At 31.2% G+C, this 13,853-nt stretch overlaps 2 protein-coding genes across 2 annotated transcripts; one reads left to right on the top strand and one right to left on the bottom strand.

Moving 5' to 3' along the window:
• On the bottom strand, nt 424-2,326 carry LOC109342699. The gene is made up of 4 exons (XM_019580656.1): nt 2,174-2,326; nt 1,905-2,017; nt 956-1,030; nt 424-751 (listed from the first exon to the last, which is right to left on the bottom strand). The coding sequence occupies exons 1-3, from the start codon at nt 2,247-2,249 to the stop codon at nt 956-958; spliced, it is 264 nt and encodes an 87-aa protein (XP_019436201.1). The 5' UTR covers nt 2,250-2,326; the 3' UTR covers nt 424-751.
• On the top strand, nt 6,038-7,713 carry LOC109342689. The gene is made up of 3 exons (XM_019580645.1): nt 6,038-6,429; nt 6,664-6,860; nt 7,310-7,713. Exons 1-3 carry the CDS (start codon nt 6,153-6,155, stop codon nt 7,691-7,693), a joined length of 858 nt encoding a protein of 285 aa, XP_019436190.1. The 5' UTR covers nt 6,038-6,152; the 3' UTR covers nt 7,694-7,713.

Below are 13,853 nucleotides of genomic sequence, written 5' to 3'. Positions count from 1 at the left end.
ATTTAGAGCATGGACACTCTAATCTCTACAGGAGCATTTTCCATCTCTGAAAACTGAAATGATAGAACCGCTTGCCTCATTCTATGGAAGTTTGTTTGCAGTTTACAAAGAAGTGGATCTCTTCATGTAGAGGAGTTTGTTGTATTATTTAGAGCATGTAGCATGAAGATAATTTATTACAAAACTCAAATTTTGTATCACTATCTTCACCCCACGGATTCTCCAAATAACAGATTATTTTCGGGGAAATTGTAAATAGCTGATATATTGCTCTTCATTATGTCAAATGCATTAAGTTACACAATAGTTGATTGATGTTTCTGTTCATTGCATCCAGACATAGAAGGATAAGCACATTTCTAATCACTTATTCAAACTCTATATTAGTTGATCATAATTTCACCAAATCAAAAACTAAAATTATGATTAACTGACAAAGGAGTGTGGATAGAGAATTTGAAATGCCAAAACTATATCCGTAAAAATAAATCTAAAACATAGCATAGAGCTAATATTTGAACAGATTATACACTAAAGCTGAATTCAGGAATATAAACGCTATTCTATACAACATAACTATCAAATATCATATTTTGTATGTCTTTTTTATCAACACAACTATCAACACACGAGGCGCTTTGTATCAATTGGCCAATTGCAAAGTTCACATTCTACTTGGAGCTAATTGTAGCAGGTACATAAACAGCATCCCCTGATGGAGTATATTTCTATGTGTTGACCGTCCAAAAACCTAAAATGAGCGAAAACGTCTGATCACGTTATGATTATGATGCACATGTAACAAATATAGGGTATGAAGGCAACAGTTTGAAATCTTTGACCCAGCATTTTTTAGCAGAACATTTTAGAATGTTTGGAAGGAAATCATGGCACAAAGAGTTCAATGAATCCAATTGAAATTTGCATTGATAAATGAGATTGCATTAAATCATACCTAGCGCAACTTTTTTATGCGTTTGGAGGGCCGTGCTGTCTCCTTTCTTGAATCCTCTGTTATGTCAATAAATGGCTGAAACAATTGAGACATGAAAAGTATAATAAATTATACTGAAGAACTAAAATACTAATAAGTGATAATAGATGATCACAACATAAAGACAAGCCTATGATTGGCATAATGATAACGAGACAAAGCCATATAATTTCTCTGTGGCAAAACAAATAAGACTTAACAAGAGAAAGATGAATCAAAATTGCACATTACAATACTACATTTCAAGTCCAAGGGGAGCTGGTGCAAGAAAAAAAGGTAGCTGATATTTGCACACCCATAACATGCATTCACTAAGGGGAAAACAAAGACTGCACTTGTCATCAAATAACTCAGAAGTAATCCTAAAGACTTTTCGAAGAGTCAGAGAGGCCGCCATCAATCTGTTCCTATTGGCCCCTCCAATGATTTTAAGTAAAAGGCATTTGTATAAGGTTCAATTTGTTGTAACCTAAAAGTATTCAAAATTGACATATTCTGTTCACTAGAAGACATTCACATTTCCAAAATGCAAAACCTAAAAGCTCCTGTCCTCATTTTTCTTCACAGAAACATAAGGCTTTACTTTACAATCATAAATTAAATTCGAACTATATGTTTGGTCCAATTTCATTTACCATAGAGTTCCGTATTAGATGAGTAATGTTCAGCTGTAACGACAAGGAGAATCGACCAAATGGAGTGGGCTCAAAATTACGAAAAAGCTAAAAAATAAAATGAGATGAATGGATTGGAACCTGATGAAATGGTTCCATCCAATACCTCTAATTTTTAACCCCTGAATTTGGTGTATGAGATGAAACTAACTCTATTATTTTGACTCCATTGAATTATACTGAAATCCATTTCATTTAATGAATTATTTTACTAATTGATGATATATATATCATACCTCATCCCATTTGGATTGAAGTTCGAAAAGTTGTTGGCAGTAAGAAAGACATTCAGCATGGTATACAGCAGCTAAGTCTTTGATCAACGCCTTCCTCTTTATGATTCCAATCACTGTAATTGCAACACACAATCCATTCTCATTTATCACATATCACAATACTTATTCAATATTCCAATCTATAATAGTAAAATTGAAGCCCTAAAGTCGATAATTTGCAAAGAATAAGAAAAAGAAAAGGGAAAAGATAAATTAGAGGAGATAGATACTTCGAGTGGGATCGAATTTTAAGGGAGGAGGATCTGGAGAAGGTTGTGGAAGCTTGGGTTGTTCTTCTTCCGCCATTGCTTGCTGCTACTGCGTTTGCATCTGCTATGCCAAACACTGCTACCATTCATTCCTCATATTCTTTGGGCTTACAATTGGGCCTTTTTCCAACTTGGACTTTTCTTACACAATGTTTTATAAACACTTTAACATTGTTCAACTTTTTTGTTGTTGTTGCTAATACAATTTTTTAATTAATGGTATTCTCACTTTGTGGATAATAAATTTATCTCTTTTGAAATGTATGATTGATCCTTCTGGAAAATATCAATAAGGTGTTAGCTTAATGGTGTAAGACTTTATTAGATTCTCAAGATGACCAAAAGGTTAATGATTTGATTTATGTGAGTAACACTTGTTGGGAGGGGTAGTCACACACCAGAATGAATTAGTTCCCTTAATTAAAAGATGAGGAGATACCCTTGATAATACCAACAAAAAATATTGACCTTATAAAATACACGATAAACTAATGATGTCTAACACGAATTGATGAACTCCTTTTGATTTAACTATAATTTAATGTCACACACACAAAAAACTGGATTATATGTATTACAAGCTACTATACCATAAATATTATAAGAAACACTACTAAATGATAAGTGGTAGATGTGTGATTTTCCTTCGTAAGGTCTTGAGATCAGGTCTTATATATTAGAAGAATGTTATACTTGGAGAGTCGGTACCATTATGTTGCGGATGTTCTTGATCTCTTAGGAAAATAATTTTGGTCTAGAGACCAAAAAAATAAATATTGTAAAGTGAAATTATATTGACCTTTAATATTTGTCTTAATTTCACTCTCATCTCAAACACTACACTCACTTGATCCCTTCAATATTCAGTTAGCAATAAGGAGTTTCTCTAATGACAAAGCCTCCCATGTATCATACAATGAGTTTCTAAATATATGTACTAAAATGGAATACTAAATAAATATGGAGGTATGAATATCTACATTTAAAGATTCATTAATTAGTATCAATAATTGACAAGTGCGCACTTAAAATACACCATTCTAGATGATTAAATAAAGTATTGAAATATTGGGATAAGTGTGTATGACATGCACAATTACACATAATGGACTCTCAAATACAACTCCTAGTTTTCTCATCTGCAGCACTATGATATATTGCTTAATTTCTGTAACTACTTTTGACTAGAGAAAACCCCTTACCAAAATTAGAAAGCCATGCACTGAATATTAAAATATTGCATGATTATATTACACTTATTTAACAAATATATAAATATAGTTATCATGATCTTTGGCCTCCACCAAGTGGTGCATGTATATGGAATTGAGAAAAGCTGATAAGGCTACTAGTGCAGCTGTTTTGAATTCACTGGCCTGGAATTATTTCTTGAGAATAAAGTGCTTGCACATTAGACATTCGGCCAAAATCTCGATCTGCTACTGGATTTTAGTGATATAATATATCTTTTTTACCCCACATACTTTAATTTTCAGGATATATATAAATATGTTGATGCGGAAGACATATGGAGAAAATATAATAGAGAAAATGACACCGAGAAATTTAACGTGGTTCAGCAATTTGCCTACGTCCACGGTTGAAAAGCAACAATGATATTATCACTATGATAAAAGAGAATTACAAGTTCACTCAAGTGTTTCACTCACTTCCCAAAACCCAAGTACACCCAATATCACTCTCACTCACTTATATCTTAAACACTAAAATATTCCTCACAATATTAGAACAAGAGAAGAAGAGAGAATATGCACTAAGGCTAGAATATTGGTGTGTCTTACAATGGCTTGGAGCATTCCTATTTATAGCCAAAGCCTTGAGGATCCTATGGCCAAAAACAAAGATGCTTCACCACAACCTCTTCTTCTCATTGGCTACAAAAGAGGTTACACTATAGCCACTCATTTTACTTGGCCACAAGAATGTTTCATCATAGCCACTTCTTTTGCCACATCATTCTCTTTTTCTTTTAAGCCAATATTTAATAAAATAATATATATGATTGATAATGATAAAGAAGCATGTGATAGATTAATTACTCATGATATATCATTGTTTATATCCTTCATTGATTGCGACCTGGCAACTAACCTACCCCATTCTTCATCTTTTTATTCATATCCTATGTTCCAAAGATCGATATTTTATCATCAGTATCTTTTATGGCTTTTGAATTGACATATATTCAATATTTTTACGTGCAAAAAGATTGTATTCAAGAAAATGACAGCTTATTTTTTAAAAACTTTTTTCTAAAGGTTTTGATTATATGTTATTTTGAATATTATTTAACAATTCAAGCAAATATAATGTGTTAGTCCAGTGACAGGCTAATATGATATAATGGTGAGAAAGGACTATGAATAATGATATATGCCGCTTATGGAGAATTGAAAAGAAGAAAAAAAGGAGAGAAATATTGAAGTCTAGAACACAAGGAATTGAAAATTATTTTTAAAAGTATAAGACTAAAGATCATAGTATTTATTATATTGAGATAATACTCCTCAAAGACATGGAAATGAGATTAATAAATATCAGAAATGAGAGGAAAGAAAGAAGGAAGAGATAAACAAAGATATCATATAATAGCAGTGCCTTTTCCATCAAGAAGATTCCTTCCCATGATAATGCCAAATAAGTCTCAATAAGATGATGTGTTTTCTGATGAATATATTAAAATAAACAATCCTCAACTTGGTAATGCGAATTCCAGTTGTATTATTAAACTCATATTATGATACTGAAATTTGGGACATGTTGGCCCAAATTTAGTAACAACATTAAAGCACAAGCTAGATGAGATACTGCCCAAAAATGTCTAAGTTTAAGATATAGTATATGTTTCTGACTTTGAACACCATCTCGAGGAATATCTATCTATTCACTCATCAAAAAGGAATAGTTTCATAGGATTTATCTGCATGTCAAAGTAACCATTCAAATTAGGAAACTTTTCTGACACAGTTTGTCTTTAAACATTAATTTCCATCACGTGTTGACAGAAAAGCAACAAAAGATACAAATAGGAACAAACAATTTAGTCTCTAAGGAGCTTTCTAATTATCCCCAAAAAAAATAAACTAGTTATTTATAACTAGAAACAAAATTTAGGGGACAACCTTAGACTCTAATCTCAGTTCAATATGTTTATAAAATTAATTATATATATATATATATAGAGCTATCAAAATAGACAATTTAGCATATCCACCTAGCTTCTCTCAATTTAGACCTATAATTGGATCAAATAGAAAAGGCTTTGGTCAAAAGAGATTAAAAAATTGAATGTATAATCATGATAATGAATTTATTTTACATTCGATTAGACCAGTTTTTTGTGATTCCATAAGGGTGTTTTGAAGCCTAGTTGAGTTTGTTGCCAAAATAACTTGAGATGTATTTGAACTTATATTGCACTACTCAAATTAGACTATTTACCAAGCAGGCTAAGCTATTTTGCCATATATATAAATCAATTTTTTATAAAGATACCTCTCTACAACTCGTTTTTGCAAAATTTGTCCTTCTTAGCATATTAGTATATATCAATTTTTTTATCTATTGGTCTGAACTATATAATATATTGATGTGCAGCACATAGGCATTAAACTTAGCTTAAATCACAGAAGAGATATATAAATGAAATGTCTACCTGTTTCTAGTCCCAGTCACACAAAATACTCAAAAATAAGATAAGGTATCTATATCCTTATAATATTTTGTTTATAAAGGACGGCAAAAAATAAATACCAGAACTATGCAAAAGTATCTAACAATGAATAAACTATGTCCATCCAAATAATTTCTCTAGCTAGGTATGTGTCCAGTTCCATAAACCCCACACCCTCACCCCATCATCATATATACCACTAAACAATCTATTATCTCTGCCCTCTCTTTCTCTTCAAGTGAAAAAATGGGGAGGAAGTGTTCACTTTGTGGAAACATTGGTCATAATTCAAGGACCTGCACTACATCATTTAAAGGAACATTTGTAGGGCTTCGCCTCTTTGGTGTTCAACTAGACATATCATCATCTTCATCTTGTATTACTACCATGAAGAAAAGCTTTAGCATGGAATCATTCTTGCCCTCATCATCAAGAATAACAATTGATGAAAACTCTGCTGATAGAACCTCTATTGGTTATCTATCAGATGGTCTCATAGTTCGAGCTCAAGAGAGGAAAAAAGGTATGTTATGGTTACTATACATGCAATAATTATTACTCATGCTATTTGGACAACAAGATTGTATGACAAGCTGGTTTAATTCATATTATTTTTTGAATAAAGAAAAGGGTGTTTCATAATTATTTTGCAGATATTTTCTCTTTCTTTACTAAAAAAAGTCTATTAATAATTGTGGTAGTATATATTTTCTTGATTCTGACCTATAAATAATTGTGTGGTGCATGTATATATTAGGACTGGTATGGACAGAAGAAGAGCACAGAAGATTCCTTGTTGGACTTGAGAAGCTAGGAAAAGGTGATTGGAGGGGTATATCAAGAAACTATGTCACTACAAGAACCCCAACCCAAGTTGCTAGCCATGCTCAAAAGTACTTTCTGAGACTTGCAGCCATTAATAGAAAGAGGCCACGTTCAAGTTTCTTTGATTTGGTATATCATCAACAACAACAATGTTATTTATACTTCATACTTTTACTTTTTTAACTTACAAGACATAATTTACTAATTGAAGTATTATATTAGAGAGTACTTCAACATATACTTATATTTTATACATCTAACCCCAAAACTTGCATTTTTCCAAAGCAAAAAAAGTAATAAGAATGACAGATTATGTTTAGTTCTTTCTTTTCCCAAAACTATATGAGTTAGTCAGTTAGGTTTACAATTTAGATGTATAAATAATATTATTTGTGTTAATTAAAGACGTTTCTTATTTGGAATAGTAAGAAATTTGGGATACCAAATCCTATAATCCCATTATTAATTAATTAGCAGTAAATAGATTAGGTGCATGATCTTAAAATGAATGATGAGACTTTTGTTAATTTATATTGAAAAGTTGTGAAAGTTTTCATTCCTATTGATTATTATGGCAGGTAGATAGCAGCAACAGAAACACAAGAGCTCCTATTAGCTTCACCAATAATGGCAAGTTAGGTGACTCAGTCACTACTAATGAACATGTTCAATCCAAATTTGAAGTTGAGAATGATGCCACTTTGTCTCTACTAGGAAGCCTTACATCTTTTCAACAACAAACTGAATCTGATAACCAAAAAACTTGTTGTAATTACTCTCCATTTGAAGCAGAAGAAGATGAACCTATGCATATGAGGTTTATGAAATCTTCAAAAGTAACTTTGGCAATAGGAACACATGATCTGGAGCTCAAACTTGCAGCCCCATCAGAGGCTAAGACAATGAAACAAAATAAATCATCCTTGGTTTCTTTCCTTCGTGGCCCAATTAGTGTGACTTAAACTATATATACTTATTTATATATATATATATATACTTATTTATATATATATATATATATATATATGTTAAATTATAAAATAGTCAGTATTAATTTATTTTCACTACTTAAAAAGGTTAATAATTATTTTATGTGAAGGACTCTATGCCATGGTACTCCATTAAGAAATGTTCAACTAAAAAAGATTGTAGTTTATCTTGTTTATTTACACATGCAACGTGGGACTTAATAAATGCATCATCGCATTATAATGTAAAAAAATCTAACAAATAATGACAATAATTAAATTGATTTTTCAACACTACTTTGTACCAATTCAAGTTTCAAATAAGAAAACTTCTAAAGAAATTTTAGAAGTATAAAAAAGGTGTGATGCAGATTGTATAAATAAATAGTTGCAAAAATAATGTCTTCAAATTTGTACTTTTTAGCTAATGGGGATATAAAGTATATAAACCTGGTTTCTTGATACTGAAATCAACCACTTCAGATCTACATCACTCTCAAATATAGCATACACATCTAAAATGTACCATGCTGAGGTCCACATTGTGGATAGGCAGGTCTGTAATTTATTTGAACGAACCCCACACGTTTATTTGATCTATCAATTATGGTAGTTGAATATTTAAGAGTTCAGTGAGTGTCCATTGATACTCTATAGTTTTTTACACCAATATATAATTCATTAGTATTTTTTTACTTAATGATCTATAGTTATTTTTTATATTATTAGAGATATTTCATCACTTTATGGATAAGAAACTAATATCTTTTGGGCATGTGATTGTCCCTCATAACAAGTGTCATAACAAGTGTCGCTTTTAGGAATCAAATTTTTAACATTTTAATTGTTCTAAGGATCTAGTAAGTCTTATACCACTAAATCAACACATTAGTAGAATCTATATCTATTAAAATATGAGATGAATAATCTATATTTATTTTTATTTAAGGATCTATAGTTATTTTTAATAGTATTACAAAATGTATATTTTCATCTTATGCGTAAGAAATTAATATCTTTTGATGTGTGATTGTTTCTTTCAACAAGTATCATTATCAAGAATAAAACTCTTGACATTTTGATCATTTAGAGAATCTAATACTAAACTAAAAATTTATTAGGAAGGATTTATAGTTATTAAGACATGGATGATCAATAATCTAATTTTAATATATTAGTTGTACAATGTAATATTTTTTATTCATTATGAAATAAAGAAATGGTATTCCCTGACCAGCCAGGCAAATTTTGATGTGGTGTCAAAGTCAATCAACCAACTGAACATGAAAAGACCAAAACACTATGCTGTATGATAGTTTCACCTGATGCAACCTTATAGATGCAGAAAAAAGACAAAGCATTCACTAATCAACAATAAAGAACACGGGTCCTAGTCCTACACCGTGATGCTTGCTTGCTTCGTTTGTTTGCCCATAAATTACAAGCCTAGGATCCTAATAAGTTCAGTGTTCACATGTGCCAACATATAAATCATTGATTAGTCATGTTTTTTTTATATTTACTCAAGTTACTATTTGATATATTTAAAACTATTTCTAGAACATCAGAATAAGGTTTTTTAAAGACAATTTTGATTGCAAAAAGAGGAATTATTTAATGAATTAAGATAAACGATATATGAAAAAATATAGTGGTAGAAACAATTTATCTGAACTTTAACTCATGTATTCTCCACATAAATTAACTATGTTGAAGTAAAGACTAACTCATCCTATATGAATTTTTTTTATTTTTCTTATAGGCCAAATATTAGCATATTAATATTTTTGTGGTGAATGAGAATTGAATCCTTAATTTATTTATCATTCTACTCCCTAAGCTATTCACCCTTAATAATCGATCACCTTATCACTTCCAATATGAATTTTCTTTATAGGTAAAACTCGAACTTAAATCTTATTTAAGGGTAAATAAACACATACCACATGAACAAAACAATAAACTAACTTAAAAATGAAATATTTTAAGTCTAGTAACAATTTGAACCATTATAGAATATCTTATGTTTTGAATTTCTCATTCCTCTTTAACTAAACAAGTACTCACTCCTTGTCTAATCTAATCTAACTAAATCACTAGACAACTATAAAAAACAAATTGATAGGCAAAAACAACAAATCTAGGCAACTATAAATTAACAGTTTGATTGGGCAGTAAAAAACATCTAGGCAAATGAAATCAATTATTTACATAGATACAAGCTGAGTGTGAAGAGCACTAAAGTTCTGTTGGTGGCACACCTTGGCCCAGTCAATGATTCCAAATTTGATCAGAAGTAATGGGGTATCTACACAGGACTGTCCTCTAATCTCTCTTTTTTTTTTCCTAACTTTTAATGGAACACAAATCCTATCATGTTATTCACTCAAATTCATTTTCCACTTTTGAGCATTTCATGTTAATTAAGTAAATGTTTCACACTCCAATAGGTTGCCTTGGCTAAATCCAAAACACCGAGTGGTTGATATGTGTACAAATACTGAGTAATAGAGTAAACATATATGGAGACATATTGATATTGATGCACATGTTGTAGATTAAAATTCTCCTGATTAAAGTATGAGAATAATTAGAAACAAAAAACCTTTTGCTTCTAATACTTGGGATTTGAGTAAACTTGGCATGACAGATTGTCGATTATGTGATCAACATGATGAGACATAATAAGAATGAGAAAGTCAGAAAATAAAAATTAGAGTAAATTACACTGATATTCCTTGAGTTTTAGTGAAATTATATAAACTATCCCTCACTTTTTACACATACACAAAACTCCCCTAATTTTTATACTTTCATTATACTGACCATCCTGCAAAAGAAATAAATGTAATATTTTTAACAAAAAATGTGATAAATGCAATTAAGTTAAACAAAACATGATATATTGTGGAAACAAGTCCAGATAATATATGAGTCAATATTTCTTTATTATTTTTGGTTCGTTATACTATATTATAAGAGCGATTTAAACAATATTTCTTTAGAAATGTTGATGCATCATGTAACCAAAAATAATAAAGATACATTGATTTGTATATTATTTGGACTTGTCTACACAGTATATCATGATGTTTTGTTTAACTTAATTGCATTTATCATTTTTTTTTTTAAAGATTACACTTATTTCTTATGCAGGGGTAGCCAATGTAACGAAAGTATAAAAACTATGAGAGGTTTGTGTAAATGTAAAAAAGTGAGAAGTGTTTTATGTAATATTTAGGAAGTATCAGTATAATTTACTGTAAAAATTATTTGGTGACTAGTCTCATTTCTTCCCATCTTTGATGTATTACTTATTTTCTCTCTCTCTATATCTAATCTTTTGTTCATTTTCATTATATTAAACGCAGACACAGCATAATGATTAATGCTCCCAAGATTTACTAGCATATTATATTGAGCAAACATTGGAGATTTATTTTATAATGATTAAAGATCAGATATTTGTAAATTTTCAACGCATGAAAAAAATTTAGGGACTTTATAGCTTTAATTAGTAAGCAATTAGGAAATGCCTAGAGCACATCTTTTAACCTACAATTTGTATCACTTCATGTATGTGATTAAAATATTTTCTTTAACTAATCATAACTGATGACACATGAGTTAACATAAATTGTAAAACAAGATATATGCTCTCCAAAACTTCTCGTTGCCCTGTGATTAGGCAATAAGGCATTGCTTTAGGCCTAGCTTTTTTTTTGCCAAAATTCTCTCCTAAAAATAGACCTTATATTATTAGTTATTACATTAAGGCCTCATCAAACCCAAAAATTATTTTTATTGGCAAAATGCTTTACATTTTTCTTCTGCAATCACTGCCACTAGAAATAAGTAGTTGGGATTAACAAAAACTACCACTAACTGAACAAAGCAATATTCTTTGTGCATTAGCATTACCATGAAGAATGGCATAATGTCACTAATTATAGCTAGCCAGGCCCATAAATATCCCAAACAGACCGTATCAACTTGTCACTTCTGGGGGGGATCTGTACTAGGATTCTCATAATATAATAGCTAATGAAAAATGCTTGATATTGCTTGAGATATGGAATAAATAACAACAAAAGAAAGGGAAAAAGAGTGATATTGGAGAGGATATGATATATGTGGAGTATGACTGGATAATCAGTAAGAGTAGTGGGTAGAAAATAACAAGGAACGTACAGCACTCATGTTTGGTTATGGGGAAACATGAAAATGGAATATAAATTGCTAGCTGACGACAATGGTGCATCAAGGGCCTCACTCCACCAGAGGACCCCTCCTATATCTGCCAAATGCTATCTCCAATAGCCGAAGTTGGAATCTAATCGCTCTAAACAAGAACCCTCTTAGAAGTTTTGTTTTCGCTTTCACGGATAAAAGTGTTATCTAACCGTAGATATATAGAAGTGTTATTATATTTTGCTTTTTCTTTCGTTTTACATCAGTTTCCTTTCCGGTATTGGAGAAGATACTGATTCAATGTCTCTATAGCTCCATCCAACCCACCCCCCTTCACTTTTTCGTGTGTTTTGAATTTGGGAAATACGAAATGGATAATTGTTGCTAACACATAGGCTACTATTGCATCTCCTCACAAGTCACGTCAGCTTAAGCAGCAGCATCAAACAGCAGATTTGTACAAGTTGTAGTAGGACCACTATAATTGAAGAGTGAAAATAATATTTGATAGAGTGATGTTACTGTCACCCAAGAGTTAACATGCAAGGGTGATAACATTCTTTTTGGGTAAAAGGGAGGAAAGATTCAATAAAGGGACCCTTCTTCCATGGATATATACTCAACTTAGTTGGTTTAACACAACTATCGGGTTTTGAACCTAGATGTTCACACTGAGTGCCCCACAACTCAACTGATTGAGTTGAAGTTACTGGAGATAAAAAATAAGTACCCACAAACCCTTAAGGCTTTGTTTGGAGTTAGGGAAAGGGAAGGAGAGTCACCAAACGGTTAGGAAGAGGGAAAAATGGAAGGGAAAAGAAAGTAAATCCTCCCATTGTTTGGAAGTATAAAATTTAGAAGAAAGATGATAAACTAATAATAATATAAGAATATTTTTAATTTTTTTTTAAAATATAATTAACAATGAAAAAATGCACGATAATATATAAATATATAATATTACTAAAAATATTTAGCTATTTTAATATTTTATCTCTAAAAAATCTTAAATTATGAAAACTTTAAAAATAAACACATGCGGAATTTTGGAGGGTTTGAGAGACCCTTCACAACCTTTTTCTCTCCATCTAATTCATAATAAGGGAAAATTTTCCAAAACTATCCCTTCCTTTCCCCTCCAAAAACTCCAACTCCAAGACAAAGCCTAAAAGTGTGCTACAACTATTTTCCATTCTGTTCTCGCTACCCCTTGTAAGAGGCTTCTATGAGCCTGCCTTTGAAGGGGGGAATGAGTAATATTTAAGTACATGAGTAATGCGAGTATTATTTTATGTCAGAAATAGAAGCTCTCCCTCCTTTTCATTTTCTCCCTAATAATAACAGAGTCATCTTATCTAAATTATTCTGGCATTTTAACCAAGTCTTACTAATCAAGCCACACAAATCAAGATCAAGTGAAAGAAGTTTCTTTATACCTGCTGCTACATTAGACATCTCAATCCGATGATTGATGAGGAAAATCTCAACGTAGTAGAAAGTGCACTTTATGTGAACAAAGGATCGGAGCTCAAAAAAGAAAAATTACAACAAAATAGTATTAAGAGTAGAGGCTCTCATTAAGAACTTAACCAGATTCTGCAGGAGGGTTATCAAGATTTACTAATCTCGGATGATTGCAAATTTGCAACCAATATTTGCTAGTAAATCCGCACATTTGTTAGCATCCCATAAATATGACGAATTTTCACTGTTGATGCTCTACATAGCTCACCATAGTGACACTTAGTCCTCACTACTAGGCAATGTTTTTGAAAGCTTCGGTCAGTTTTGGGAGCAGCCAGACAGAGAACAAGGTGAAACTAGCCACATTAACGTGCAGACTGCAGAGTAAAATGGTGCAGTATTTGGAAATTTTGTGGAACTGAATGGAATTTGAATCACTTTTGGGCAAAATCCAACATATCGAGATATTGTGACCAGGTTGCATCATAACATTTGTCAC

This window comes from Lupinus angustifolius, chromosome LG03 (genome assembly GCF_001865875.1).
Source record: "Lupinus angustifolius cultivar Tanjil chromosome LG03, LupAngTanjil_v1.0, whole genome shotgun sequence".
NCBI classification, from domain to species: Eukaryota; Viridiplantae; Streptophyta; class Magnoliopsida; order Fabales; family Fabaceae; genus Lupinus; species Lupinus angustifolius.
The sequence above is the reverse complement of the archived record's forward strand: the minus strand, read 5'-3'. Positions and strand labels throughout refer to the sequence as shown.